General features: G+C 38.8%; 1 protein-coding gene across 4 annotated transcripts in view; it reads right to left on the bottom strand.

Annotated features, from left to right (window-relative positions):
- Positions 1 to 1,364: 1,364 nt before the first annotated feature.
- The window catches only part of LOC149839196 (vacuolar protein sorting-associated protein 51 homolog), a 91,420-nt gene continuing 66,893 nt past the window's right edge, over positions 1,365 to 25,891 (bottom strand). For 3 of the 4 annotated variants that reach the window (XM_090002368.1, XM_090002369.1, XM_090002371.1), the window contains 3 exons: positions 7,295 to 7,525; positions 7,038 to 7,214; positions 1,365 to 1,856 (listed from right to left, as the gene is read on the bottom strand). In XM_090002368.1, coding sequence (XP_089858494.1) covers positions 1,740 to 1,856; positions 7,038 to 7,214; positions 7,295 to 7,525 — 525 coding nt within the window. In that variant the 3' untranslated portion in view covers positions 1,365 to 1,739. Of the gene's footprint in view, positions 1,857 to 2,364; positions 2,411 to 7,037; positions 7,215 to 7,294; positions 7,526 to 25,891 lie in introns of all 4 variants that reach the window. The other variant, XM_090002370.1, reaches the window with a different exon arrangement.

Below are 25,891 nucleotides of genomic sequence, written 5' to 3'. Positions count from 1 at the left end.
ATCCAGTGGATTCTCCAAAATTGTACAGACTTGGATTCCAAATACACGAGTAGTGAGTAGGTGCTTGAAAGTTAGATGTTTGATGGGTTTTTCAGTTTTTCCAGTGCTTTTTACGCGATTCCGGCCTTATAAGTGCGTCGGGCATGTTCGATTTACTAAGAATCCACACTTGGGTCGTGTTTTTGATGAAAAAAATGATGTTTGGAGCCTCAAAATTTTACAAAGATTTCGGACCGTAGATTTTTCAAACCTTATAAAAATCTACCCATGTGTCAGAATAGAACACTTCAAGAGCTGATCCCTGTAAAATTAAGTAAATAGATCACATCTGTACAGTCAAATTTTAAAAATAAAATGAAAAAGGCTGAAAACCCCATCAAGCACCTAACGTTCAAGCACCTACTCACTACTCTTAAATACATCCCATCTTTATGGACATATGCATAAAACTCCCCACCTTACACAAGACTGATCATGGTTAAGTGATGATGGGACACGGTTAACCCTACCAATTTTTCTAACTATCACTTATCCCACCAAGATGGGCGACTGAAAATGGAGATTTGTTAGAAACAAAGACTGCCACAAAAGAAACATAGCTGGGAAATCAACCTTGGTGGTAGGAAGTCTGCTCAACAATGGGCTCACTTGTTCTAAAACAGGCTTCTTGGATTAAAAACAAGCTTATTTGATGAGCCCGTCCTACTTAACAAGCCAAGCCTTGCTCAACTCAGTTTTGGTTGTGCACTTGAGCTCCCAAATTTAAAACATACTATTATCACATGACAATGTCCAGCTTGCATGCAAGAGGTTGAGAGTTCAACTCTTATAAGAAAAGGAAGACTCTTCATAGGCAAAGGAAGACCAGCTATAATGAGACACCGCTATGGAGATGAATGGAGGAGCTAAACTATCAGATACAGTAGGGTAGATGAAGTCCTTTACACCAGTTTCGGTCGCATGCCTAAGCTCAATCCGTCTGGACAATGACCCGGACTGACAAAATGTAGGTGACCAATATATAACCATTTTTAAAGTGTGGAGATTGATCCCATGCTTTGTGCTGCTTATCAAAATCCAGCGAAAATAGGATGCAACTGAACTTTGGATTACAAACAAGTTCTACGTCTCAAATATATAATGATGAACAATCATTAAGTTAGTGATCATCCTGAGTTGGAACGACCAGTATGTGTGGGGCGCACCAGATCAACAAAATACATAAGCATTTAAACTCCATATAAATGACCTTTGAAACATGCATCTCATTGAGTTACGGAATCCTTCACAAATAAATTTCAAAAAAATGAAAGCTGGACTGCTCCATCTGGATGTGGCATATTTATTTAAATTGGCAAACTTCCTGAATTAATGGCCTGCAAAACCCTTAATTCAAGACGTATAATAAAGCTCCAAGAGTTTGGGAGGAATAAATTCAGTTTTACATGCCAAACTGGCCAGACAATAGAGCAACTTGTAGGTAGAATTTTCGGGTCCTCCAGCAGAGGTTGCAAGCTCTCAAGAGCAAGTCATGTTTTAAAATGGAAAAGGAAATTTCAGACATCTGAGTGTTCAGAAAATGATCAGGCATAAACACATTATAATATTTTGTAAAAACACTTGTAATTTCCAGACAAAATTCTGTACATGTGATCTTAACAAGGATAAAAAAGTAGGAATAAAATGAGCAGAGGGAAGTGTACACATCTTTGCTTGCAGCATAATACGTTGGATCTATTTCAGGCCATCAGATCCACCACTCGACTCTTGGATAATTTTGCTTGGATCAGTTTCTCTAAAATAGCAGGTTCAAGAGGAATTGGATCAAGACAACGCTCTGCAGCCGCCACACAAACCTGCAAATTTCAAACAAGAAATTCGTTCATGAATTAAATTTCTCAAAGGACCCCTTTTTGCAGAACAAAAGCAAAAAAGATGTCATTCATGAATTCACTTTGGGAGAGAGATGCAGATTCCAATGGAACACATCAGTGCTATGACTTGATCGAGCCAGTCATAACGAAGTAAAAATATAACAGAACTCAAGAGATACCAGTAAAATATCCCCAACTTCTGAAAGACCAAATTAAAAAAATGCTTATAATTTTCAAATTAGATAATCTGATCCGATTCCGTTGTGGGTATTTCTATCCTACTATTTCCATTAAACTTGACCTTCAGAATTTGCCCTCAAAAGTCGCATAAAATGTATAATTTGACAGAACAAATCCACATAAAATATCCCACAGCTGTTATCATTGTTTTCAGGAGAACCATTTCTTGACCAGCTTCAGGTTCACAAATAAGTGTTAAAAGCAGTCTGTTGCCACGTGCAGAGTAGTGAAGACTTTCCCTCAAAATCACCTTTATCTTTTCTGCTGATTTCAGAATACCCTTAAATTCTGCACAACTGCAGCATGAAACAGACACTTTGTAAAGGAGGAGCCTTTAAGCAAGAACAAATGTCCACCAAAGAAACCGAAATAGACAAGCACAAAAGCCACTAAGGGCACACACCAAAGGGCTCACAATATATAAAAAATATTATTTTATTGAGTCACAAAGTATTCAAGAAAAGAAGCATACTTACAAAAGAAGGGGAGATCCCCTATATATACACATAAGAGAATGAAGAGAAAGAGTAACAAGAGGAGAGAGAGAGAAGCGGGCAAAGGTTTCTTCATAATCTATCTCATATTCTTGAGAATATCCTTCGGCTACTAATCTAGCGTTATACTTCTCAAGAGTCTTATCACTCTTGGTTTTTACCTTATATACCCACCTACATCTTATAGGTTTCTTTCCTTGTGGAAGATATTGAAGTGTTTAAGTTTTGACTTACTCTAAGGCTTTTAGTTCTACTTTCATGACTTTTACCCACTTGGAATGTTCTTTAGCTTGAACATAGGACGAGAGCTCTACGTAAGAATGAATTAATGCAATACAAGCCTGGTATTTGAATGAAAAAGGCTTAGATACAAAATTTTCTGGGAGCTTTGGTGCTCCAGATGATCTCCTAGATTGCACCTCATGTTCATTTTCAATGTTTGAATATTTCTCATGAATCCGACATCAAGTGTATTGCAAATAAGTTCTATCACCATGGGGTTGTTCTTCACTGATCATTTGATCTCTTGATTCATTGTCATTATCAAGAACAAACTCACAATCATCAATATCATGCTTCAAAATAAAATCAAATATAAAAGAATACTCAATTACTTTCTTAGATTTAATGACACATTTCTTGAAACATATAATTTTCTATTTTTAGAAGCAAAACACCTATAACCTAACCTTTTTGGTTATCTGCATATCCAAAAAAAGCACAAGAAATAGCTCAAGAAATAGCTCAGGGAGATAGCTTGTCATTTTTGTTGGTTAAGATAAAACACTTGCATCCAAAGACTTAATCTAGAATAATTAGAAGTAAGTTTGAAAAGTCTTTCTACTGGGGATATGTTTTACAATGAGAAGATGACATTTTGATTATAAGATACACAACGATCAAAGCGACTTCAGCCCAAAAAAATTTAAGTACATGACTTGAAATAGGTAAAGTTCTTTTGGCTTCCATGATATAGAGTTTTCTTTCCACCAAACCATTCTGTTGTGGTGTATGTGGGCAAGATCTTTGATGTGTAATACCATGCAAATTAAGATAATATTTAAATTATTTTGATAAAAACTCTCCCTCTAAATCACTGCAAAAAATATTATTTTTAAAACTATTTTGACCAAGTTATGAAAATTTTGGAAATACAAAAAAACTTTGGACTTATGTTTAAAAGAGTAAAGCCAAGTATGCCAAGTAAATCTAGAAAAGTCATCCACAAATATCACATAATATACATATCCACAAACAAACATTCGAATGGACTAACTCAAGTGGTCTAGTAGAATCAAAACTCCTCTCGTGAAATGGTAAGTTCTTCATTTTACCAAGAATACAATTATTACAAGTAAAATTGTCATCGTTACAAAATATTTTTAAATTTGAAAAATATGGAAATTTTGATACATTTCGATGTCCTAATCTTTTGTGCTACACATCTAGATCTAATTTTTTAACATTACAACAAAGTGTATTTTTTGGTACTTCCAAAAAGTCCATGTAGTAAAGGCCTCCTCTATGACCTTCCCCAATCAACTTTCCTGACTGTCGATCCTACACCCAATAACCATTTGATGAGGAGACATTACATCCATGGTTCGATATTTGTGAAACCGCTAAAATAATTAAATTCAATTTATAAATATATCTAATTTTTTGAATTGATTTTTTTTTGGAGTTTCGAAGGTTTCTTTTAAAATTTCCTATTCCTTTGATTTCATATCTTGATTGTTCATGTCCTTAGTCTCTTGAGGTGGACTAACCTAAGTCACCTTCTTTTATTCCATTTTTCGCAACTTGGGACATAAGGGTTTGGTGTGTCCTGGTTCATGGCAATAGTGACAAATGATATGCCTCTTATTGTCACACTCATTGCCTTGTCTTCCAAAGTGAGGTGACTTGTATGTGCGAGTACAACTTTTTGGCCTAGATACGATCAAGACAGACTCATCATCATTCTTGAGAATAAGTCTTTTCAATCTATTTTCCTCCATACTTAGCTTTTCAATTGTATCAACAATAAAAAGAACCTTTCCACTATGGAGAAGAGCCGACTTGGTGGCTTCAAACTTGGGTCGTAACCCATTTATGAATTGGTAGAAATGCTCTACATCAATTTGCTTTTGTCGGAGTTCTATACCAAAGGGCAATGCCACTTTGGTTCAAGAAAAAATAATTCTTCCCAAAAGTTCAAATATCACATTATAGTATTCGCTAATGCTCATATCTTCTTGAGTCAGGGTTCTAATTTTATCTTGAAGATTGCACACATGCAATATCTTTAAGGGAATACATTTTTTTGAAGTAGTCTCATTCATCATTGACATACTCACACTTAGCTAGGCTAGAGCATTTCTTTATGTCTATTATTGATAAGCCAAAACAATTTTCGTGTCTCTCCATTCTTTTCATTTTTTTTCATAATCGGTTATGGTTTTTGTCATCTCATCATCTTGAATTGCAACATCCATTCCATTCTCTACTTTGGTGAAGAGTAATTTAGGTTCCGGATCGGATCCATCGGCTAATCCCCACAAGCCTGGTGCTTCATGATTGAAGACCACATTACATAATTAGTGTCATTTAGTTTAGTGGTAACGACGACACTCTCTTTGTCCTTTATAATTACAAAGAGAGAGAGAGAGGTTGAAGTAAAGAAGGAACACGCCCACTTGAGCCACCATGAACACTTGACGAGTGATCCAGGAGCATACGAACAATGAGGTCGTCAACTTCAAAGATAAAAAGCACTATGACTTTGATATCATGTAAAGAAGGAGCCTTCAAGCAAGAACAAATGTCCATCAAATAAACTGAAATGGACAAGAACAAAGAGCCACTAAGGGCACACGCCAAAGAAAGCTCACAATATATAAAAAATAATATTTTACTGAGTCACAAAGTATGCAAGAAGCATACTTACAAAAGAGGTATATATACATATAAGAGAGGAGAGAGAGAGAGAGAGAGAAGTCTTCTAGCTGTCAGACTAGGTCGAACTGCTAGTTTGACTAGCAGTTAGATCAGCTCTAACAGCCAGCCCTAGTTTGACTAAGAAATAAAAAATATAAAATGTTAATAATAAATAAAAATAAAAATAAAAATAGAATATATATATATATTATATACATAATATATACATAATATATACATGTATATACATATACATAAACATACAAATGTATCTATACAGATAACATGTATAGATATATACACACGATGTACATATTTTAACACGCTTGACACTTTAATTCTATCTGAGAGTGTATCACTGATCTTTTCAGAAATTGTAGCGAAGAGCCGCATGTGTATAGACAGATCACAACTTTCATCTATCATTGCCAGCAGCAACCATTGGTTGCATGCACAAAATCACATGGATATAACTAGAAAAATTCATGAAAAGACAACCAATGTTTGGCATGTTTACATTTATCTGCCTAACGAATTGAATATTACTTTTACCTGCTCGGGTGAAACAAACATCTCTCAAACAGCCACTCCACTGACAATGAGCGACATGAACCGTTAGGAGACATAGAATTACTCTTTTACCCTTTATCTAAAACCTGTTTTGACTTTTGACCTTCCTTTTCCAGCATACATCAGTTTCTAGAGTCTTCGCTTCTCACTCTAGTTCTTGCTGATCGCTAGAACAAAGGTCATAGTTTTCTGGCAAGGTCTCTCTCTCCCCCTCATGTAAAAGACATTTTAGGGGTTGGGGTGACAGGTTTCTCTCCTTCTTTCATTGGTTTGTTTAAAAAAAATACATGAGGGAGAATCTCAATCTGAGAGTCATAAGCTGGAACGGAGATAAAAAATGGGTAGTAGAGGGCACTTCCACTCTCATGTCTTAGTATTTGTGTACAGGAGAGAATAAGGGGTTGCTTTGAAAGTCTGTTGCTGATGAGTGATAATAAATTGGTGAGCTCCCTTGGCAGCAAGAGAGAGAGAGAGAGAGAGAGAGAGAGAGAGAGAGAGAGAGAGAGAGAGAGAGAGAGAGAGAGAGGAGGGCTGCAACTGCTGCAATTGACTAGCTCTACCAATAGGCAAGTCCACGATAGTTGAGTCGCTTTCTGAGATGGGTAATGACAGCAATGGTGGGGAGGAAAAACTGAAAGGGAGGATGTGAGGAAGATGGCGATTGAAGTTAACAGGGGGATAACCGAGGGCCAAATTCATCACTAACCTACATGTTCAACTAGGGTTAACCTAACGGTGGTGTGCTAGAGCAGCTATCTGATAATTATCTGTAAATATTAGGTGGGTAAATATCATATTCAAAAGGTTAGGTGGGTAAACATAAATATACCAAACATTGAGCACCTTTTTGTGAATTTTCTAGATATTATCTATCTTCTGGGATTCTTTGGTGCAGGACCTCAAGTTCATAGTTATGAAGCTCAGAATTCCAATCAAGTACCTCATCGAGCAGGAAATCAATAGCTGCATCATCATCAGCGACTTCCTTAAGAGCAGCCCTCAGGAACTGGATATCCAACTGAATTTGCTGAAATCCGCTCCGATTAAATGTTTGGAGTCGTACAAACTGTTGAAAGCTTTTCAAGCAAAGTTTCACTATGGTTGAGATCACCGACTCCTGTGAATATAGAGTAAAACATTCATTTTCTCCCAAACATACCATGTTGGCAAACACATTCAAATCAATTAGACAATTACCTGTGTATACTCAATTTTTGTGAAGATCTCCATCTTTTGCTTTAAGAGCTTAGCAAGATGGCTTTCAAGCAGTTGGCTTCGACCTTGCTGTGTATTTGTCCGGTTGATTTTATCATCACGAAGTGGATTACTGCGAGAGGAATTTGTGCTCCCAGCGCTGTCAGAGCGGTGATGTTTTGGGGTGGAGCTACGAATTAAAACCTGTTTGACTTCATTCTCTGCAGCTTGCAGCTGAAAACAGGAAAATTTATTATGAACAAATATTCACATGCATCTGCTTTACAAATTCTCAGGAGTAATCTTAAATTGGTCAAAGAATTATGATTTGTAATTTGATTTTCTATTTGATTAAAGCAATGGCAAAACTTGCTTGTCTCACTATTTTTAAAAGAATTGAATTAGGATTTACCCTTAATCCCCTCTTTTATTCAATATGCTCTTGGATACCTGGGGACAGAAAAGGATATTTGCTTTTTCTAGAGTGTGTTTGCATGATGCGGAATAATTGACAATTCTGCAGGCCCCACACAAGCCAGCTACAGATGATAACACTTATTATGGTTATTTTTCATCTGAGTGTTAATTATATATTTCATTATTCCAGAGAAATTTGTACTTTATATGCAAGTTAAGCTTATTTTCCATTCACCAATGAAAATAAAATTAGTCCCGTGTTTCTATTCCCATTTACACTAACAAGCTCTTTACAGCTCCTACCGTGTATTTTTCCATGACTTTTTAAAATCGAAAAATATAATTTTTAAATTATATATTTATTTAAATTGATAAAATCGTGAGAAAATATATCAAAATATAGGTGATGTCAGCAAGGTCTGGGCATGTCCCAGAGTCCTCTGACATGAACTATTTGAGTTAATTATGATTTCAGAAATTTTCACTTTTTAACCTTTAAATTCGAGCGAAAATAGAGTAAAATTCAAGTTAAATTCAGGCAAAATTCAGAGGCAAAAATAAGGTATGACCACTGTTAGATTTGCCTCTCGTTGGCAACCTGTTTCCCGAAATCATATTACGATTGGCCCAAAAATTGCATTATTAAAAAATGACTGGCCTCTATTTTTGACATTTTTTTGAATTGGATTAGACTGGATCAACTTCGTTTGATCCAAGTTAATATGGATCTGGATTCTAGACCAGTCTAGGATCCAGATTGACTATGATCTAGTTCGGGTAGGATCCATGTGAATTTGGATCTTGGATCCAAATCTAGATCTGAAATCCATCTATGACTAAAGATAGGATGAGGTAGAGTTCTACATGGGGTAGAACTCTACCCCATAGTCTTCCAGAGGGGGGCGACACTCTCTCAAATATTCTTTAGAATATTAAATAAAAAATAATATTTAATAATAATAATATATCTATAAGATAGAGTAGAGTTCTACATAAAATAGAACTCTACCCATAAGAGGCATTCTAGAGGGGATGTCACCCCTGTCTAGAAACAATTAAAATAAAATAAAATATTAGAAACAATATAAAAGGGTTAGTATCTCCCTCTCTCTAGAACTCGTGTTCTAGAGAGAGAGAAAGTGAGATAGAGAAAAACCAAGAGAGGGAAAATCGTGTAGAGAGAGAGAGAGAAAGAAAAAAGAAAAGAAAGAAGGAAAAGAAGAAGAAAAATAGTTTTTCTAAGGCATCCATCGATTTTTCCACGCTACGAATCAAGGTACGGGTTTCTCTCTGTGAACACCCCAAATTTTCAAAGTTTTGTAAAAATGACCCTTTTGCCCCTAACTCCATTTTCTGAGAAATCGAAGCAAATTCTTCAGACTTTCTGGATTAAAAACCATATTGATCCATTCAAAATCATTTTCAGGTTCAAATCTAGCACTTTAAATCCGTATTTCCTCAAAATTCGGGTCAAAACCCATGTCTAAAGAAATTTTCTCAAAATAGTTTTTAAATTCTCAGAAAAATTCCTTTTTTTGAATATTTTTGCAAAAACACACACAAAAAAAAAATTTTATTAGTTTTAACTTTTGTTTTCTCACAAACTTTAGGATTTTTATTCTAAAAATACAAAAAAAAAAAAAAAGAAAAATAACATAAAAAACCAAAAAATTTGGAAAGATTTTTAGAAAAACAAAAAAAAATGATTTCGAGCCTTTTTGAAAAATAATTTTCGCTAAAGACCTCTGAAGCCCTCTTTTGTAAAAATTTGAAAGTTGAAAAAGGGGGGGGGGGGGGGGTCTTTGGAAAACACTTTTAGGGTTTTTCTTTTACCCTTCGTAAGGAAGAAGAGGGGGAAGGAGGCGCAGCCGCCCCTCCCAAAACTGTCTCCATGGCCGGCCGTTCCCCCCCCCATGTGCGATCTCCACGCTCATCCTCCATCCACCCTCCATCACGAAACCGCATACCTTCATCTCCACCTTCCATCTCCAACGAGTTTTCCACTCAAACCTTCCACTACTCCTTTAAAAGAAGGCATCCACCGCTTCTCGGAGGGGGGGAGAGGGGGCATCAATCATCTCCTGATCTTCGGAAGCACACATTTCTTCCCTGCAAGTCCAGTAAAGCCACCAGACTTCTCTCTGGTTTCCCCAGAAGGAGAATCAACTCCTTCTTCCCTCCGATCGAACGAAGAAACTCCAGCTTCGCCCCACCAGAAGCAGGCCTTCTGAAAAACGAAAGGAAAGGCATCCTTTCTCTTCTTCCTCCAAAATCCTCTGCAAAAAGAAAGTAAGCCTCCCCTTCGCATTGTTATTTTGCTTTGTTTCGTTTCTTTTCCACATACTTTTCTTTTAATGCACCTGTGGTAGACTCGACCTGCATATAGCAGGATCGGTCCATCAAGTGCTACAGCAACGGAGTCTCCTGATTCCTACATTTATTTTATTGCTGCATAATTTACTCGGTTCAAATTCTTCAGTTTACATAAGGATGGATGTTTGCTTATGTTATTTCAAGATAAATACTCCATTAGTAGTTTCTCACACCCGTGTTATGTTTGGCGTACCTCATAATTCGGCCACCGTTCCTTGTTATGTTCCTCACATCTTTGCAATTTACGACTCAATTCATTCTAATGATTCATGTTTCCTGAGATTGATTGCATGAAAACTGCGATTCAAAGTTGTTAGTTTATCTCCAGCAATGTATCTTTCCTAAAATCATAATTCCTTTTACAACGGGTGGTCTAGAGAAATATCCATGCGATCTTTTAGAGGTATGTCTCTGTAATGATGATTTACAGACGTTATACATTTTTTTTTTTTTTGTGTATCTTGATCAGCCATTAATCGTCAAGTGCCATGCTTATTTTGATCACCCACGGATCTAAATTCCTCGCGTTAATGGTCTCCAATATCATATACAACATTTGTGCATCATCTTCCCCTGCATAACCTGTTTCGATCCCACCAGGGATTGAGTCCAACTCATAATCAGGTCTAAAGACGACTTTCTCCCATTTTCATTTTGCCCAGAAATTGGGCAAAACTAAGGTAGCATCTACTGAAGATCTATGTACTCTTTTCCTGAGGATCGTTTGTTGCATCACTAAAGAATCAGATGGCCCACAACAGACTTGGTTGATGGTTTAAAACATCTGAGAAGGCTAAGCTATGGATACATTGAATGGATATCATCTCCTGTCACGAATGTAATTTGGCTCATTACAGGAAGTTTTCTCAACAATCCATCAGGCTTAATTCTCTCAAAAACTGAGCAGTCATGAAGATGGTGGCAGGCAGGTATACTACAATTAGGGGAATATCCACATAAGGACATGGTGGATAGGGCCAATTTGGGCATGGTTTCTCAGTTTCAGATGTAATGAACTGTGTAGTGAAATATCTAAAGGACAAAAAAGGCTGTTGCAGAGTTTTTCAATAAAAGAAACGTGCAAACGGGCTAAGAGGTAATAGAGGGGTTTGCGCTTGGAATAGCCGCCTGGCAATTCCGAGATGTATATCAATTTCGGAAAGTGTAGAGAAGAAGGGCCATCAAGCATCTCATCTGGACAATATTGAACTACAACTGTGGAAAACATGGGAAATGCCTACACAGGTTTTGAGATAGAGCTCCCATAATCCTTTGTTGGCAAGAGCATTAAGTATATCATATCAATCTTTTGCTGATAAAACACACTCATTGCTTATCCCTGCAATATCTTCTTCATGTTTCAGAATTAATGTTGTTGAAACATCGGCTGATAAAGCAACGGAAAAATTTGGTTTTGACTCATGGTATATTGCATATCTTTAAATGTTCTCTGTGTATATTCAGTACAATCACTACGGTCCACATTGTAACATTCCAGTTAATTTTCCTGTATGTACCATATTGTTTCTATATCTCACATGTTAACTTCCATTGTATCTTTTTTTTTTTTTTTCCAGTTATTTGTGGACTGATCTCCAAATCACAAAATGGAATTAAATTTTGATCATAATGAGGAGTTCGGTAATAGGATAGTTAGTATGCTGAAGGAAACAGTGGAACACCTAGTTCGGCCTCACCCAGTCATTCTTGTTTACTATGTGATATGTTGATCAGCTAACCCAAAAACCAGATTCTTGGTTTGTCGTGAAAAGCATCACGATATCAATCTAGAATCAGGTTCTAATTCATTGAAAGACCTATGTTTTGCTGACATAAAATTTGGTTTCGGCTCATGGCCTGTTGCATATCTTTAAATATTCTCTGTGTATATTCAATACAATCATCATGGTCCACATTGTAACATTCCAGTTAATTTTCCTATATGTACCATATTATTTCTATATTTCACATGTTAACCTCTATTGTATTTTTTTTTTTACCTGCATACTCGACTGGAGGTGATAATGCTGGCACAGTCATAGCAGGAGGTTTGGTGGCAAAAGGCCACTACCATTCACATTAGGGTCAAAAATCAGGATGTCAGTTCCCTGAGAGAATTTGATATGATCATAATCTAGGCCTACCAAGGCCAAACTGTCAGTTTATCCTGTATGCAATCCATATTTGTTTTATCTGTATTATATAATATGCGTAAATTCCTTTGTGTTATTATCTATCAGATCTCATCAGCATTGGTAGCTTCATGTTTTAGATTTGTAAAACATCATTCTCTGTTTTGGATAATTCCAGAAGTTTGTCAACACATTGATCTCGAGTTTTTGAGCAAACATATGGGGTCAGAGGTGGTGCAGCTATTAACATCCCAACACTCACCTGCATGTAACATCATCATCCCTTTGTAGCAGTAGTCACCGATTCAATGGGTCTTAACATCTGCATAATACCTGGAAATTGCATTTTACTGCTGAAACAAAGTGATCCACTACAGAAGGCCTTTTGATTCACTGATTCACATTGGGCCACTGTGACCTTTGCCTCCTACAGCAGCCGTGAATTGCTGTAATCCCTATATCAGTAACACTGTCATTTGTATTGGCTGCATCTATATTCTTTTCATCTACCGTTTCATAACATTTCCCATCTATTTCCTTATTACATTTTTATGGGGGCTTCATTGATATCACACCTCCCTATTGTATATACCCTCATATATATATGTACGTATATACCTATACACACTCATATACATTCGAATACACCCACATGTATATAAATATGTATATATATATATATATATATATATATATATATATATATATATATATATGTCATCATTTTGTCCTACATATCTTTTCACTATTTGATTTTCACATGACATATGTGATTTTCCTTCTCTCTTTATTACTAATCTGTTTACCTTGCAGGAAATATGTGGATAAAATTGTCATTTGGAGTTGTAAAATTAAATTCACATATTGTAATAGCTAGATTTGAATAAGAATTTACATTTCTTGCTTTAGGTAGAATGAATGAGCATTATAGAATACCATGAATGGTTTATTCCATGCATTTTCCTTTATTTCTCAAAATCCCCACAATGGTGAAACACGAATGGCACGTGCACCATTTCGTAAGAGGTAAGTTAATTCTAAGTTGACGATTTACATCAACGGCCATAGTCGGGGTGTGAACAAAACTTAGAATTCTTATCTTTTACGAAATAACATTGGATTCACACTGGATCCACTTTCAAAATCCATCATATTTTGTCAAAATATTTTTTTCTTTTATTAGAATTTAACTTAGGATTAACTCAAAATATATACCAATGGCCATAGTCAGGGTATATTGAGGGTTAATTTTCATTTTAAATTCTATAAAAGCACCAAAAGGGTATTTTATCCTTCACTTGAATTTAGATATGACTATTATATAATACATTCAATGACCATAGTCAGGAGTGTATTATATCATTAGTCTTGTTTAAATTCATTTGAAGAATGAAATATGATTTTCAAATCCAATTTCAAACTTATTCAAATTCATTCATCATATAGGATAGAATTGCATCATATTTTCAAAATTTACTTTTCAAAATTCCAAGTGATTCTTCTTCTTCATTTCTCAAGATCAAAATCTTATTCAAATCCAATTTTATCTCATTTCGAGATTCAAAAATCCAATTTCAAAGTCTAATTTGACTTTGAAGCTCCAAAAACACTTTATATTCAAACTTCAAAATTCCAACTCAATTCAAAATTCAAATTTCAAAGTTTAATTTAACTTTGAAGTTTCTGAGTCATCTTCTGATTCAAAAATCAAAGTTTTTCTTTAAGTTTTAAATCAAAGTTGAGATTGATTCTGAATCTCAAAATCCAAACCTTCCTAAAGTTCAATCTGGGTTTTTAAAACCCAGATCCATCTTCAAAAGTCCCATTTGGACTTTCAAAACCCAAAATACAAAGTTAATCTCAACTTGGATCCAGATTTCCAAGTATAGGACTCCATTCCACTTTGGATCTCCAATCACGGATCCAAATTCCATTTAGGATCCAAATCCTTATTCCATTTGGATCTCCAGTTACAGATCCAAATTCTATTTAGGATACAGATCCTCATTCCATTGAATCTCAAATTCAGATCCAAATTCCCAATTCTTAGGATCCAAATCCTTATCCCATTTTGGATCTCCCATTACAGATCCAAATTCCATTTAGGATCCAAATTCTTATTCTACTTTGGATCTCCAAACATAGGTCCAAATTTCTTTTAGGATCCGGATCCTCATTCTACCAATGGATCTCAGATTCAGATTCAAATTTCAATTCTTAGGATCCAAAAACCAACTCTACATTGGATCTCAGACTTTAGATCCAAATCCATTCTAGGATCCAGAACCCAATCCTACATTGGATCTCAGACTTCAGATCCAATTCCATCTTGAATTCCAACTTTCAAATCAATTCTATTTCTCAAAATTCTATTTAAATTTCCCACATTTCATTCTGATTTCAAAGATAAAATTCAATTCCATTCCAAAGACTTAAAATCCAAATTTCTAATTCAAAATCCATTTATGACCTTAAAATTTTCTTTCTTCTCCTTTCCTCTCAATTCCAAGATCATTTTTCCAAATCCAGACTCATATTCCAAGCTCTTGAATATTCTAAAACTTAGAACTTTAATCTTAAGTTCTAAGTTAGAAGTCATTTTCTTCATTTTATCAATTTCACTTCGAATTCTTCAAAATATTTTCAAAAAGAGCATACATCTTTGCATTTGCACAAGCATAATTCATTGTGCATTTAGACTTAGGATAAATATTTAGATAATTTCTTTGCAAAGCAAAAGGCATGAAATTCGACCCTTGGTTAGATTACCCCTGGTAAAGGCGCCAGGAACGGTCGAACCTCGTACCGACGAGCGGATCCCGTCTCCCGATTTTCCCGCAAATATTTCAAAAACGAAGGCGAGTTATTTCAAAAATCTTCAAAATTAAGGTCAAGTGAGACCCGCAAAAGAGTTTCCTCTTCCCTTCTCTTCTTTTCTTTTCTCTTCTCTCTTTCTTTCCGTTCTTTTATCTTTTCTCCCTTCAAAAGGAGGAAAATAAGAGGTTGGAAAGGAAAAGAGAAGGAAGAGAGAGAACATTACGAGAGGAAAAATTTTGCGATGATCACAGAAGTGGCGACCGAGATGGGACAGGTCTCCGTCCGGTCGAATTATGCCTTTTCCTTTTGCTTTGATCTTATCCAAGTCTTTATTCTATATATGTCAGCTTCATTTCCATGCAAACCTTAGGAGCCTAGACTCTGTCCTAAAGCTGACATCATCGCATATAGGATTTAAGAATGGTTTGGTAGGACCATATTGAGGAGATTATTCCATGCTCACATTAGACTTAGGTCTGAAATACAACCCTCCTCAATTCTAGGGATTGAATGTAAAAACAATGAATGCAAGTGTATGCTTCTCTTCATTTTAATCTATCTCTTTAGGACTTGCATTAGAGCCATCTGATTTCTTGCATGTTGAACATATTTTGAAAACCTCCTTACCTATATTGTCCCGGTCTTCACGTTGCTGGGCTGTCTCACTGAACCATAGTTCGGGAAAGAGCCTCACAACTGGACCACTTATTTGGGTTCGCGCCCCCCCTACCACGTACCTAAGGGCCATAGTCCGAGGTATATCGGTAGGTGCTCAAGGATGTTGGGAAGCCATTACCTTAGAACCGGAGAAATATTTCTATGCCACGTACTTCGAGCTTCGGCTTGGGTATATCGGCGTATCTTGATCGAAATCAGATAATTTGAACCTTAGAGTTAGGATTAAGGTCCTACAAGCCATTTTCAATATTGCATTTAGAGTCAGCCATTAGGGAGTGCTGTATGCGCATCCTTGTTTATGCAGCTTTGGTTGTGTGATATTCTATCCTCTCATATATGTGTATCAGACCCTTTTTCAAAAACCCTGGGTGTATTATTCAAAACTTGCCCTTATTTCTAAAAACCCCAGGTGTATATTTCTCTCTACCTACATTTTCTTTTTCTCTTCTAGATCAAATTTTCTTCAAAACCCTGGAAAATTTCTTTAAAATTTTATCAACCTTTTCAGAAATTTCCAGGTTGATTCTTTAAAGAGTCTATCCATAAGTCCTGCATTCTATCTAATTCTCCTTATTTTCTTTGCCTCAGTATCTCTCCGATGGCATCTGAATCTCCCGATACTATCTTTCCTTGGGATCATGTCCTCTATCAAATAAGGGATGGAACCCCAGATCTGCGGGTCATCCAGTCTCGTACTTTCTTCCCACGGTGGTATTATTCTTGGTTCGCCACCTTCTCACGTATGTTCCCAGATCACTTGGATGACTGTGGGTTGGAGATGGCATCAGCAGTAGGCAAGCGAGTCATCAATGGAGCGTTGATTCAGGCCATGGCAGAACGATGGAATCCACGTACCTGCACATTTTGGTTTCCATGGGGAGAGATGACTCTACTGATGGACGAGTTCAACGACATTATGGGATTGCCCGAACCAGATGGTCAGCCAGATGATCCTGTCGAGCAGCAATTTTTGATCAACATCAAAGGGGTAGATGTTCGAGAAGCCTTAGCAAGAGCAACAGGGAGCAGATCCTGGCCTCTCACCGAGATTGGTGAGAATCAGTTCATCGACCTGTTCGAATTATATCAAAAGTACGGAGCCTACAAAGAGGTTGACACTTTGTCCCGAGCAGCGAAGGACAGAATTCAGCACGCCATGATCCTGTGCACAGTGGGGTTAGCCTTCTTCCAAGATGGTCAGAATTTTATAGACATCAGAGTTGCCCAGCTCTTTCGGAGATGGGGAAGCAAGCAGACCCGTCAGCTCTCAGTCTCCATGGCCGCATTAGCCTTCCTTTATAGAGGTTTGGCTCGATTCGCTCTTGGGGAGACCATTCTGGTAGAAGGATGCACTTATGCCTTGCAGTCGTGGTTCCTACGCCACGTTCCCTCGAAGGCCAGTTCTTTCAGATTCAACAGTAAGCAACCAAAGACAGTCATCCAATGCCGAGCTCTGATCGAGAAGCTGCATCAGGAGGAGATCACCTGGGATTTCTTTGACAGAAAAGAGACTGTTCCTCGATACACTTATGCTCGTGACAAGCGCTACAAGTTGATGGGCCCTTTCTTTTGTGTCGATTATCAGCCGGAACGATGTCTGAGGCAGTTTTCACAGCGGCAGGTCCGTGCCAACACCCGTTTCCCGACAGGCAATGTGTCAGAATTCAACCTGCAGTCGGATCAGTGGTCTGGGGCATATCATGTCGCAAAATATACCTGGAACTCCTTTATTTCTCTGTCTATATTTCCTGGGCCAAATGTATCATCTGAATATCAAGAGTGGTGGCAAACTGTCTGCCCACCCTCTCTTTGTCCTTGAAAGTTACAAATATCAATAAAATTTTTGTTTTTTGGCCAAAAATGTTATTTTCTGTATTTTGTTTGTAGCACAAATAAAAGTCACAAAAACTTGAGTGACGACCTAATCCCAGGTAAAAGGGATATTCCTCCCGCATTTCTTCAAATCTTATCATGGTTGACGACCTCGCCTAGGTAACAAGGCACATTTCTCTGTTATCATCAAATGGTAACACAATAATCACAAATCATGCGATGACCCAATCCCGGGTAATGGGATAATCTCTTGAAATTGTCTACCAAATCCCCTCGTTTCTTGCTTTCTCTCGAAGAAATTATGATTTTCAAAAAGCTTCTCCATACTCTAACCATTCCCATATTCTGAAAAAAAGCTTAGGCATCTAGAAAATGGTTCAGACAAGGGCTGACAAGAGGGCTGCTCAACAACACAGTGACAACGAGTCAGAGGAGATGAATTCTCCTAGATTGTCCAAAAAGCACGACTCCGGAAATGAAAGCGATGTTGATCCGGCCATGTACCGGGTTTTTCAGAAAATGATGACTAAAATGATGGCCGAGCAGGCTAAGGCGGCTCCAAAGAAGGCGGCTTCTAAGACCAAGGCTAAGAAGAAGCCCATGAAAAAGCCAGTCAAGATCAGCAAGCAAAAGGTACAGCGTGACAGTACCTCTGAAGATTCTGAGTCAGCAGAAGAGAATTCTGAAGAAGAGCAGTTGATATACATCCCGAAACATCTGCGGCAGTCCAAGAGGCCGGTAGAGGAGCCAGTGTCAGTGAACAAGCCCAAGCATGGGCCCCCTGCAGAAGACTCTATCCAGGCACTGACCAAAATCGTCAAAGGCCTGCAGGTCCGGGATAAAGGAAAAAGGGCATACACTAGGCAGGATTTCTACCTTGGTTTGGAAGGAGACATCAATTTGGAGAATCTCCCCCGAAAATTCATTAAATTCGATGGATCCGGAGACCCCAAGGCCCACCTTGCCATGTTCTTCGCAGAATGCGCCCGGTTCAGCGAAGACAACCGTGCCCTCTTCCTCTGTTTTCCCCGCAGTTTGGAGGGAATAGCCGCCAAATGGTATGCCGAGCATGTCAATCCCATCGAGTTAAGGGATTTTGACAAAGTCGTCAATATGTTTGTGGAACGCTTCCTATTCAACACGGAAGCTCTGCCCACCCTGAACCACCTGTGCAACCTGAAACAAGAGCCCAATGAAAAGGCTAGGGATTTTATCCACAAGTGGAGAAGCCTGTGCAACAAAATGAGAAACCCTATCTCTGAGGAGCATGCCCTCCAAGTCATTCTCAACAACTTCTCCCAGCCCCTAAAAAGCCTCCTCTTCCCATATCCCTCCAAATCGTTTATTGAACTGACGGAGCGAGCAGAATGGCTCGAGATGGGAGTAGAGAACGGGATGTACGAAGGTGTTGCCTTAGCCAAAAATGTGCAAGACCCAAAGAAGAAGGCACACTTCACCTACTCCGCCGAGGTTCCAGGGGATGATCAGGGCAGTGGCAGTGGCACGAAGCCCGAGCAGAACAGAGGAAGGAAAGGGAAATTCTTCAAAAACAATGATAAGCCTCTCCCGACCGGTCCTCAACAAAAGGGGGACCTTCAAGAAAAACCTAAACATATAAACTGGAGCAGGGATCAGAAGTTTACTCCCCTCGACCAGCCACTGGAGAAGATTTTGGAATATTTGCTGTCTCACGGGATGGTAAAACTTCCCAAGGTGGCAGATCCACCAGTGCTCATGGGAAGATTTAAGGAACAATACTGCAAATTCCACAGAGCGATGGGCCACGACACTGAGTACTGTTTCGTCCTGAAGCATCTGATTCAGGATTGTATTGATAAAAGCATCCTCATCGAGGATGAAGAAGAGGGCAAAATGGACATTCTGTCCGCCCCATTCCCGAAACATTCAGTGTCAACCGTTTCAGAAGGTTCTTTTCTCCCGCAGAGTCACATACATCCTTGCTCCAGCAAAGAAATAAGTTTGCAGCATCAGGTGATGGTTCTACATCAGAGTCAACCTGCATTTCAGAGAGGGGATATCCTCTCATTTTTAAATATTAGAAACATGTCAGTTGAGAGTGGAAAGATCCAAGTTTTTCCAAAAAGATTTGTGAAAAGGGAAGCCTGCATAGAGGAAGCAGAAACCTCGGAAGCAGCAGAAGAACGGGCCAAAAGCCTTCAGAAGCCCATTACAGCGCTCTCCAATATCTCCATCTTTGAGTTGACTCACGACTCTCCCCAGCATAAAGAAAAACTAGATGATCTATTAAGAAAGATCAAAGTAAAGCCGGGCACCACGCCCGAAGACATGGCGCAGATAGTAAACCAAGCAATGACTAACGCGCCTATTACCTTTTCAGATGAGGACTTGCCTAAGCCTCATTCATTCCACAACAATGCATTGTATATAGTGGTCAGGACCAGGGGCATGACTGTCCCGCACGTACTCGTTGATGGGGGCAGCAGTCTGAATATTTGCCCAGAAATGACAGCGAAAGCATTGGGATTAAAGGAGGAAGAATATGTGCCTGATCCCATCACCATCTATGGCTTCGATAATCATGGGCAAACTGCCAAAGGCAAAGTCTTTTTGGAAATCTTCATCAATTACTCAGTGCATACTGTATTGTTCCATGTCGTCAATGTACCACCGACTTACAATCTTCTGTTGGGACGAACATGGATCCACAATGCCAATGCCGTTCCATCAACTCTCCACCAGTGCATCAAGTGGTCTAAGGGTGGAATGATCACCACCATTTTGGGTGAAGATCCTGAAGAGAGGCTGCCACAGCCTATGATTCCTCGACCGACATTTACAGCAGATATTCCAAGCATTCGAGAAGCAGATGAGATCAACCTCAGCGATAGTCTAGAGATGCTGAAACTGAAAGATGTCATGGAAGAGGAGAATATTGCAGCCACGGTCCAATGGCAGGGACCTTGTTTCTTCAAGTTAGGAGGACGCATTGATTACGCCTCCTTCAAAGATCACCCTTTATTCCCTCAGTTCTCCAAAGCCAGAAAGGGATTTGATCTGCTGATAAAACATGGATATCAGCCATTCCGGGGCATAGGAAAGAATGAAGATGGTATAGTGGAGCCAATCGTTCCTACTCAGCATTCGGACAATTCAGGGTTGGGGTTCACCCGCCAGGATTCCAGCAAAAAGACAGTTTTTGTCAAAGGAAACAAGTGAAGATGATGCCTTAGTTTTCCTGCTTTCTTTTATTCTCTTTTTTGTAGGGACAATACAGTCCCATCTTTTGTTAAAATCTTGTAAATACTTTACTTCAATCAATGAAAGATCAAAATTTTCTTTTCAAATATCCATCAATTCCTTCTTATACTTTGTCTATATCATCACTCTTGCTTTATATAAAATTTTTTTATTTGGCTCATCATACTTTCTCTTGAAAACAACCTCTTTTTGGCATTTTCAGGACCATTAAACTCCTGAATCAATGACAAGATTTGTTATCAATCCCAAGTATCTAAAATTGGCAAGGTTTCCTGAAATGAAAGACAGAGCAGAGGTCAGTCAGGCAACAGAGCAGACTGAAGAGCCAGCTGAATTTGATTCCACTATTCAGAATTTACCAGAATTTGCTCACATTCAGAAGCAGGATGAACCATCAGCCTTGGTTCAAGATCCAACTGAGGATATCAACATTGGGTCGGAAGATGATCCGAAGATTCTCAAAATTGGGTCGAGCCTAAGCGAAATTGAAAAAGCTAGACTCATCCAATTCCTCCAAAGGCATCAGGAAGTATTTGCCTGGACTTACGAAGATATGCCAGGGTTGGATATCAAACTGGTTGAGCATCGACTCAAGTTGAAACCAGAAGCCAGACCAATCAAGCAGAAACTGAGGAAATTAGACCCTCGAATTGAGCAACAAGTCAAAGAAGGACTGGAAGATTTATTGAAAGCAGGCTTCATCCGGGCCATTGATTACCCAGATTGGTTGGCAAATATCGTAGCAGTCCCTAAAAAGAATGGAAAAGTTCGGATCTGCATTGATTTCAGGGATCTCAATAAGGCCACCCCGAAAGATGATTATCCACTTCCTAATATTGACCTCTTGATCGATAGCACAGCAGGTCACGCCATGTTTTCTTTCATGGACGGATATTCAGGTTATAATCAGATCAAGTTGGCCGTCCGTGATCAGTCGAAGACCTCATTTACTACTCCATGGGGAACCTTCTGCTATACAGTTATGCCATTTGGGCTCAAAAATGCCGGGGCGACTTATCAAAGGGCAATGGCCGTTATTTTCCACGATCAAATGCACAAGAATATGGATGCGTATGTGGATGACATTTTGGTTAAGTCTAAAGAAGAAGAGGATCACCTCGATGCTCTTAGTCAAGTTTTTGAAAGACTTATTCTTTACAAATTGAGGCTTAACCCTCAGAAATGTGTTTTTGGAGTAGAGTCCGGCAAACTGCTCGGCTTTATTATCAGCAAGAAAGGGATCGAGGTGGATCCGGCTAAAGCAAAAGCCATTATTGACATGCCGCCTCCAACTAATCTGAGAGAGCTGCGAAGCCTTCAAGGGCGTATTCAGTCTATTCGCAGGTTCATCTCCAATTTGGCTATGAGATGTGAGCCTTTTAACCACTTGCTGAGAAAAGGAGTTAAATTTGAATGGGGATCAGAATGTCAGCTCTCGTTCGAGCGCATCAAGCAGTATCTCCTTAATCCACCAGTTTTAAAGCCGCCTAAGCTGGGAAAGCCTCTCTTGCTATATATTTCAGTCAATCAAAATGCCTGTGGTGGATTCCTCGCTCAGTATGAAGAAGGCAGTTTGATAGAGCACGCCATCTACTACGTGAGCAAAACATTCATTGATTATGAAAAGAAGTATTCTCAGATGGAGAAGACTTGTCTAGCTCTGGTCTGGATGTGCCAGAAATTGAGACATTACTTATTGGCTTCTGAAATCAAGTTTCTATCGAAACTTAATCCTCTCAGATACATTTTGGAACAACTGTTTCTCACTGGACGAATCGCAAAGTGGCAAGTCCTGTTGATGCAATATGACTTAGAGTATGTTTCTCAAAAGTCGATTAAGGGCCAAGCGATCGCAGATCAGTTGGCAGATTTCCCTCTGACAGAAGAAATTAAAACAGAGGATGATTTTCCTGACGAGCACATCTGTAATGTCCAACAGCCCCCAGTTTGGAACTTGTTCTTCGATGGCTCTAAAAATATGTCTGGCATCGGGATTGGAGTCCTGTTGATCACTCCAGAAAAAGAAATGATCCCTTATTCTCTTAAGCTTGGTTTCCAATGCACTCATAATATGGCCGAGTATGAAGCTTTAATACAAGGCCTCAAAATTCTGCAATGTTTCAATGTCAAGAGAGTGCACGCCTTTGGCGACTCACTACTTGTTGTCAGTCAAGTTAACACAGAATGGCAAGTGAAAGATCCCAAATTGATCCCATATCAGAAGATCGTCTTAGCTCTTATTGACAGCTTCGAAGAATTTCAGCTCAATCACATCAGAAGAGAGCATAATCAGATAGCCGATGGCTTAGCCAGTTTGGGCTCCATTTTATCATTCAAAGGTGGTGAGTCATGTCGCTCTTTCGAAGTTGGCAGACTCGAACAACCCGCTTTCGATTCAATTATGCAAGTAAATCAGGTCAATCAGAAGGAGGAGCCTTGGTATCGAAGTATCAAGAATTTCATTGAGTCTGGTGAATTTCCACCAGAAATGCCTAAAAGGGAGCAACGTGCAATCCAGCGTATGTCCACCCGATATTTCATTCTCGCCAATGTCCTCTACCGCCGTGGATTCAGTTCGGAGTATTCAAGGTGCTTAGACAAAGAAGAAGCTATGGAAGTTATCCAAGAGGCACACGAAGGGATTTGTGGTGGCCATGTCGGCTATCAGACTCTCGTCAAGCAGATCGTTCGAGCAGGGTACTACTGGAACACCATGCAGCAGGACTGCCATCGATTTGTGCGAAAATGCGTCAAGTGCCAATTACACGCGCCTTATATTCATGCTCCGGCCACATATCTACAATCAGTTGTTTCTCCTTGGCCATTTTCTATGTGGGCTTTTGACGTCGTCGGCCCGATTACTCCTTCTGCTTCCAACGGCCACAAATACTTCCTGGCTGCGACAGAGTATTTCACGAAATGGGTTGAAGCTGTTACTCTACGCACAGTAGAAGGCCGCCATGTGGTTTCTTTCATTCATAAGAACATCCTTTGCCGCTTCGGCATACCACATGATATTATCTCAGATAATGGAACCCATTTCAAAAATGAGAGGATGAAAACATTCTGTTCTAAATTCAGAATTTCCCATCACTTCTCAGCTCCTTATTATCCTCAAGGGAATGGCCAAGCAGAGGCCACCAATAAGATCTTGATTCGTATTTTGGAAAGAACTGTGAGGACAGGTCGAGATTGGCACGAGAAAATTCATGACGCGCTTTGGGCATATCGGACCACCATTCGGACTCCGACTAATGCCACTCCTTCAGAACTCATTTACGGGACTGAAGTGGTGTTACCTCTCCATATCCAAAAGCCCGCTCTCAAATTCGCTTCTCTCATAGAATTGCCACTTGATCAGTATCAGCAGCAGAGATTGGTGCAACTAGATTTACTGGATGAAAAGAGGCTCAAAGCAGCAGAGCACGCTCAAGCTTATCGACAGAGGATAGCCCGACATTATGCCAAGTCTGTCATTGAGAGAAAATTTCGAGTTAACGATTTGGTGCTCAGATCGACAACTCATCTCAAGCATCGACCACAAGGCAAGTGGTCACCCAATTGGGAAGGCCCTTATGTGGTTAAGGAAGCTTTGCCCCGCAATTCGTATCGTCTAATCAATGCAGATGGGGTGGAGATGCCAGATCCCATCAATGCTCTGCATTTGAAGAAATTTTATACTTAGAATTTTCATTCAAAAATCTTTTGTACTATTCAAAGAGCCATTTCAATAAAAATAACGATCTTCTATCAATTCTTACATTCTTCTCCATGATACTGGGGCATTTTATTTTAATCCATAATCATCTTCTTCCATCATATGCAGGCAGGATTAGACGAAAGTTCCTCTCCTCAAATTTTGATAATTCTTAATTGGTCCTGTGATTTTTATTGTCTTTTCATTTGATTCATTTTGCTTTGATCAGATTTACCTCAAGCTAATGCTCGTTTATGTCAAGTTTTAACAAATTTTCCAATCTTATTAAAAAAAAAATTTTCTACTTTTATCTCCAAATTACCCCTTCAGGTTAAGGGATAAACCTGATGCCTCCTTTCAATGAGGTATTCTCCTTATTACTTCCCCGTTCAGGATAAGGGGATAAATCCTGAATTATCTTCTAAAAACTCATTTTGAAAAATCTAAGCTCATCTTCAAAACCCAGTTCTCGCACTGGTTGTTTTCAAACTTTTCAATCATATATAGAAAAACCCGGTTCTCACACCGGTAACCTTCTAAAATCAGTCTTCTGACCAAAGACCTTTCTCCTTCTAAATTCAAGTTCTGACTTAAGTATTCCCAAAACTTCATGTATTTTTCAAAAGATCCAGCTTTTGCCGGTCATGTATTTCCAAAGGATCCAGCATCTCGTTGGTCATATATTTCCAAAAGATCCAGCATCTCGCTGGTCATGTATTTCCAGAGGATCCAGCATCTCGTTGGTCCTGTAGTCCAAAAGATCCAGCTCCCGCTGGTCGTGTATTCCAAAAGATCAAACCCTTAGGGTGCGACTCCTCAATTCTATCATTTCAAGGTCTTCAATTCTATCAGTTTCCCAACCTCTGGTTGTAATATCCTCAAAGTCTTATCATTTTCTCAACCCTCGGGTTATAATCTCCCAAATTCAATCACTTTCAAACCATCAGATTAAATCCTTCATTCTCAAAATCCAGTATTTTTCACTGGTCGGGATTTGAAATCCAGTTGTCATAACTGGTCGGGATTTGAAACCCAGTTTTATAACTGGTCGGGATTTGAAATCCAGTTTTCATAACTGGTCGGGATTTGAAATCCAGTATTTTTCAACTGGTCGGGATTTGAAATCCAGTTGTCATAACTGGTCGGGATTTGAAATCCAGTATTTTTCAACTGGTCGGGATTTGAAATCCAGTTGTTATAACTGGTCGGGATTTGAAATCCAGTTTTCATAACTGGTCGGGATTTGAAATCCAGTATTTTTCAACTGGTCGGGATTTGAAATCCAGTTGTCATAACTGGTCGGGATTTGAAACCCAGTTTTATAACTGGTCGGGATTTGAAATCCAGTTTTCATAACTGGTCGGGATTTGAAATCCAGTATTTTTCAACTGGTCGGGATTTGAAATCCAGTTG

Source organism: Nuphar pumila, chromosome 4 (assembly GCF_984573655.1).
Source record: "Nuphar pumila chromosome 4, dmNupPumi1.hap1.1, whole genome shotgun sequence".
NCBI lineage: Eukaryota > Viridiplantae > Streptophyta > Magnoliopsida > Nymphaeales > Nymphaeaceae > Nuphar > Nuphar pumila.
Note: the sequence above shows the minus strand (reverse complement) of the source record. Positions and strands in the feature narration are given on the sequence as shown.